The sequence below is a fragment of the Myotis davidii genome, unplaced genomic scaffold (assembly GCF_000327345.1).
Source record: "Myotis davidii unplaced genomic scaffold, ASM32734v1 scaffold244, whole genome shotgun sequence".
Classification (NCBI taxonomy): Eukaryota; Metazoa; Chordata; class Mammalia; order Chiroptera; family Vespertilionidae; genus Myotis; species Myotis davidii.
This window is the reverse complement of record NW_006294993.1, coordinates 1027229-1033122: the sequence shown is the minus strand read 5'-3', so window position 1 is coordinate 1033122 and position 5894 is coordinate 1027229. Positions and strand designations below refer to the sequence as shown.

Sequence of the window (5894 nt, the reverse complement as noted above, 5' to 3'; positions counted from 1 at the left end):
CGTGCGCGCCCACACGTGGTATTTTGTGGAAGAGCCACACTCAAGGGGCCAAAGAGCCGCATGTGGCTCACGAGCCGCGGTTTGCTGACCACTGGGCTAGACCAACAACAGACCCAAACCTCTGAAACTGGAAGCTAAGTGTCGTGTGACTTATTGGGCAGGTCACCCTCTCCCTCCAGTTAGTAAGCTGCCCGCTGTGTGCCCAGGAGGAGATCCCAGCCTCACTTCGTCAAGGGACCTGGTTCAAAAAGGACCACAGACACCAGTCTGTTAATATCTGGAAACCTGGCCGCCTTAGAGACCAATCAAATCACAGCGGGAGTCACGACTAGGCCATCTGTAACTTGCACACATATGGCTAGTGACATGCGGAGTCCGACCTAAGTTGACACTAAACCATGCACAGGGCACGGCCCTCATCCTGGTCCCCTGCTGAGCACGCAGGATGTCACGGGCCTTGTAAACACAGGTGGCACTTAGCGGTGCTCTCCACCCCTCATCAGCTTGTTTAATTTTAACGTAAACCTACGTGGTAGACAGTAACTCTTATAGACAGGACAGGATGGAAAGAGCTGGCGGAAGGAAGGCTGTTACACTAGGACATGGCAGTGAGAGTAGAAACTTCCACTGTGAACATGCGAGGGTTTTCCCAGAGCAGGTGCTCAGTGAGTGTCCTCTAAATAAATGCCGGAAGACAGAAGCTCTGTCACCTGGTGAGCTCAAGGGTGTGTGTGCATCCCAGTCCATGGGATCTGGCTGGCTTAACTGTATCCCTTTAGAGCAGGGGTGGGGAAACCCGGCCCTCAGACCGTATCATGCCCTCGAAATCATTCGGTTTGACCCTGTAAGGCATGAGGGGTGAGTTAAATATTTGATCAAATGTAGCAGCTAATTTTTAAGCTGATAATCTTGTCTGGCCCGAGAATGATGTTACAAATATCCAAATGGCCCTGGGCAGAAACAAGGTCCCCATCCCTGCCTCAGAGGGGTGACCTGCCTCAGCCCCGCAATGGGCTTCGTCTTGGTCCGGGCTGCGCCTCCTTAGCCTACAACAAAAACTGGCCCGCGTGCTCAATGGATGACTCCGTTAACTGACTCTGTGTTAGAAAACACCATGTAAAACCCCAGCTGTAAGAAACACTAACCACCTCGATTCTACACAGAATCTGCAAATATATGTAGAGACAAAACGACTTAACAGTTTTAACCCCTTCCTTCCCCAACATTCTTAAAGGAACCAGGACAAACTGGTGACAAGGGCTGCAGGAACTGCCGCAGGCCACCCAGCCTCAGAAGGGAAGGCATGCCTGTGAGGCTGGCCTGGCTGGCATCTGGGAACTTCAGATTTCCCACCATTGTGAGTTAAGAGAGGCTCCCTGTGCCTAAGCCAGCGGTTCTCAAGCTGTGGGTCGCGACCCCTTTGGCGGTGAACGACCCTTTCACAGGGGTCGCCTAAGACCATCCTGCATATCAGATATTTACATGACAATTCATAACAGTAGCAACATTACAGTTATGAAGTAGCAACGAAAATAATTTTATGGTTGGGTCACAACATGAGGAACTGTATTTAAAGGGCCAGAAGGTTGAGAACCACTGGCCTAAGTGGTTTATACAAACAATGTGGTTTCCATGAAACACAGGCTTTCCTTCTGGATCTGGAGCCTGACTGTGTGCTGGGCAGGGGACGCCCACAGGACTGGTCCCCAAACAATCTCGGGCATGGAGTCTGCAGACAGCTTTCACACATCCAAGAACTCAGGGCTGGGGAGTGAAGTGCTCCCCTGCGAAGAGCCCTTGGGAGGCCCTGCCCTCACCCCCCCACCTTCTCAAATTTTTCCATGTCTTTTCTAATCAATCAGGATGGTCTGGGAGTGCTGGGGACCCCAATCCACCCAGCAGAGCAAAGTCCACATTTACTCGTGTGAACTTTCCCCGCCTTTGAACACAGACACGGCTAGCCACTCCTGCTTTTACGGCAAGGTGCCGTTATTACTAACGTGTCTAAAGTAAGTGTCCACAGATGCTCCAAAGCTCGGTCCCACGTACACACATTACCTTCTGTCCCTCTCCATGCGGTTGTGCCTTTCCCTGCGCTGTGACCTTCCGCCCGGGGCACTCTGGGACTGCTCCCCAAGATGAGACTGTGATGACTCTGCAGACTGCCAGGAGCCCTGGGCGGTGGTGGCACCTTCACCCACGTTCTGAATCTCTCCGAGGGCTCTTCGCTCCACACTGGTGTCCAACTGACGTATCCTACTCCGATTCCTCTTATTTATCGCTTGTTTGCACAGCGCTTCTTCTTTGCAAAAGAAGAAAAAAGTGGTACTTTAATTATTTATTTTTAACTTACCTCCAGTAATGCTGAATACATTTTTGGCATCTTCAATCCAAGACATAAACATTAATGGGGAAGGAGCACAGAGACCTGAAGAGGACGGGCTGGACACGAAGGCAACTCTGTGTGAGCAGCCAGCTCCAAGCTCCTAGTTCCAAACACAAAACTAGGCACAGACCTCTAACTAAATTACAACATGCTGAGTGTTAATCAGCATAGCCCTGCCAACCCTCCCCCCTTTAATCAACAGGCGTTAACTGTCATCTATGAACAACCAAGAAGTTATTTGATTTTTCTGATATTCAGAGTGGGGGGGAAAGCTGGAATTATCCTATATAATAAAGCAGGAATATGCAAACTGACCATCGCTCCGCCGCAAAGATGGCTGCACCCACAGCTGAGGCGAGTTCCCATAACAAGCCTTAAGGAGCAATCAGCAGGGACCTGAGGCTGCACGCCCCCAACCCCGTGTGGGTTGACAGGGGACCTCAGGCCATGCCCCCTGCCGGGCAGGGATTGATGGGCGACCTCAGGCCGTACCCCCCACCCCGGCACCGGGCCAGGGGACCTGAGGCCTTGCCCCCCACCCTGGCGGGGCTTAACAGGGGACCTCAAGGTGCACCCCCTGCCCTGGTGCTGGGCCGGGGGACCTCAGGCTGCACCCCTTTGCCCTGGCGCCAGGCTGCGCCCCCTACCCAGCGAGGCTTGACAAGGGTGAGACCGGCTGGGTCTGGATCTAGCCCAATGAGGGAGGGGGCAGCTGGGTCTGGGTCTCACGTGATTTTGAGGCACATGTGGGTGGGTGGGACTTAACTCTGGGTCCCACGGTGCACCCCAGACTGACAGCAGGAAGATTTTCATATACATTTTACTAATTTTCTTTCATCTCTGACACTTCTATTATAGAGAAAAGGCAAATAGCAATATTAAAATATTTCCTCTAATTAATCCCCTTTTAATGGGCCACTAGTTCTAATATGACAACTGCATTTCTCAGTGAGGACAAATGCTAAGTGGTTTAAGATTCAACTCACGCTCACCTTACAAGAGATCCCTCCCCCCTGAGGAGCAATCACATCAGAGCAACAAAAACACGTCATGTTCCCACCTACACAGAGCAGCAGACACCGAACTGGTGTGTGTGGCGACGTGCATCCTGACAAGCCACATAAAGCCACATTCAAAAGAATCACCACATTTCAGAATATTGGACAGAGGGAATTCACAGGCATTGGTAATGTTTTATTCCTTAAGCTGAGTAAGCAGTACAGGAGCTATTTCAATCTTAACCTTCACACCTGACCAATGTTAACATATACTTTTGTGTCATAAAAACAAGGAAAAAATTAGTTATTGCCACGGGAGAAAGCAGTAGCCCTCCACCCCATCTGGTGTTCACAGCTCTCGGAAAGCTTAGTGCCAGCTGTGTTATTGTGGTGGGTGACCTGCAACCAATTTGTTTCCAGGGAGAAAGGGGTAAGAGCTAACGTTTGACAAAAGCCAAATTGCCTTCAGCCGTGTCTGTTTCTACATCACCTTATGGCTCCTTGCCTCCAACTCAGGCCTCTGCCCACCCACGGACCGTCTCCTAAGCTTCTAGCAGATTTCAGGCCTTGCCTTACTCACAAGGGAAATACAAACAAACAAGCCTATGTGCTTTGGTGACTTGAAGGTAACTGAAACTCTATATAAGTCTATCATTTTTGTGTTAGGGTATTTACTATTAAGAACAAGCAGCCCGAACGCAATGTTTCCATACCAACTGTAAGCATGATGCCTAATTCGGGCAAATGCTGAAAGTGAGGTGACTAGGGCAGTGATGGAGAACCTTTTGAGCTCGGCGTGCCAGCATTTTGAAAAACCCTAACTTAACTCTGGCGCTGTGTCACATATAGAAATTCTTTGATATTTGCAATCATAGTAAAACAAAGACTTATATTTTTGATATTTATTTTATATATTTAAATGCCATTTAACAAAGAAAAATCAACCAAAAAAATGAGTTCATGTGTCACCTCTGACACACGTGTCATAGGTTCGCCATCACTGCCCTAGGGGAAGATGGAAGCCCTGAGATACGGACACTTCCAAGACGGTCATGTTCATAAACCACCGCCCCCGAAAGACCACAAGGACAGGAGGGCAGAGGTCAGACAGAAGTGCCTGCTCCCTCCCGCTTGGTGGCTTACCTCCCACTTTAATCCAAACCTGCTCAGGCAAAGCTTTGTTTCTACTACCTAAAGTCTGCTTCGTGGATTCAATTTCTTGTTGATAACAGAAAGAAAATGCTCTCGGCAATCCAATATCCTGATGTTTGGCAGCCTCCAGTACAGAACAGGAGTTATTAGAACTCTGGAAAAGATGAAGCAACGGGAACTTGATCACTATGCGCCTTCTCTTTCCTGTACAAATACAACGCGGTAACAGCAGCGACGTCAAAGCTATTAACATGCAACATGAAGAGCTTAGGTCACAGAGGACTTTTGAAAATTCCCTAACCAATTTGTTAATGTGGCTACATTGAGACACAGACCATGCTTCTATCACAGTAATTTTATTACAGTGGTGCCGAGACCTGTAACACTTTGAAAATAAAAAAAATTCTCTAACCACATAAATGCTCTCAATTTTATATGTTGTTTCTTTTTGTATTAAATTTTAGAGAGAGGAAGAGAGAGAAGCATCGATGTGAGAGAGGAACAGCAATCGGTCACTCCCACTCATGCCCCAACCGGGGATTGACACTGCCCTGACCAGGATTGAACCCGCCACCTTTGGCTGGATGGAATAACACTCCAACCAACTAAGCCACAAATGCTATCTATTTGAAAAAGTTAAGAAAATCAATGAAAGGACCTAAGTAAAGAGGTTAAGGTCACTCAACAAAGCCACTTTCTGCACCTGAGTCTGAGAGAGGCTGGTGCCCCCTCCAGAGGAGCAGGCGTTCGCAGTGAACAGGGGGTAGGTGAGCTGCAAAGTCGTGGCGGCGGCGGCGGTCTTGTTTTTCACTAACGCTGTGCATTTGTTTTGTTGCTGATGAAGAGGAACGTTCATTAACTCAGATGGATGTCGAATAAGAGTCACCAAACTGCCGAGACAAAAGAAAACGCAGAAACACGTGATGACTCGGCAGGAAAGCTTCCTGAAGCACGCCACCATCTGCCATCACCTCCAAGGTTAACACTGCATTTTCTAGGGGTGCTCCAATCTGTCGGGAGGAACACGCCCATCACCGAACTCTCTACCAAGCAACTGTCAACTGATGCAGTGGACAAGCTCACCTTCTTCCTCACGGAGGGAAGGGGCTGTCATCCTTTAGTTATACCTCCTCCTCCCCATCACGCCCTGGACACCCATCTCTTTTGAGAGCCATCCTCCAAAATCATGACTCTGCATAAAACGGGGAACCTGTAGGTGGGATGGATGGCAGGCTGCAGGCTCACGGGAGCAGCCAGGCTGAGAGCTCTCCGGAGCGGGCGTCCGTCTAGGCCTCGTCCTCAGTCCCCCTCACCGACCCAGCGGGCCTGCCCCTGCTGATGGCAGCCAGAAGGAACGG

At 49.5% G+C, this 5894-nt stretch overlaps 1 protein-coding gene across 4 annotated transcripts in view; it reads right to left on the bottom strand.

Moving 5' to 3' along the window:
* TCFL5 (transcription factor-like 5 (basic helix-loop-helix)) overlaps positions 1 to 5714 on the bottom strand; it is a 17466-nt gene extending 11752 nt beyond the window's left edge. Inside the window, exons 1-4 of one of the 4 annotated variants that reach the window (XR_001514886.1) lie at positions 5620 to 5711; positions 5240 to 5426; positions 4528 to 4690; positions 2059 to 2302 (exon numbers count right to left, since the gene is read on the bottom strand). Coding sequence is in view for 3 of the 4 variants with exons in the window: in XM_015567712.1 (XP_015423198.1) it covers positions 2059 to 2302; positions 4528 to 4690; positions 5240 to 5392 (560 nt within the window). In the remaining variant the exon portion in view is untranslated. Of the gene's footprint in view, positions 1 to 2058; positions 2303 to 4527; positions 4691 to 5239; positions 5427 to 5619 lie in introns of all 4 variants that reach the window. The other 3 variants (XM_015567712.1, XM_006769539.2, XM_006769538.2) reach the window with 3 other exon arrangements.
* Between the last annotated feature and the right edge of the window lie 180 nt (positions 5715 to 5894).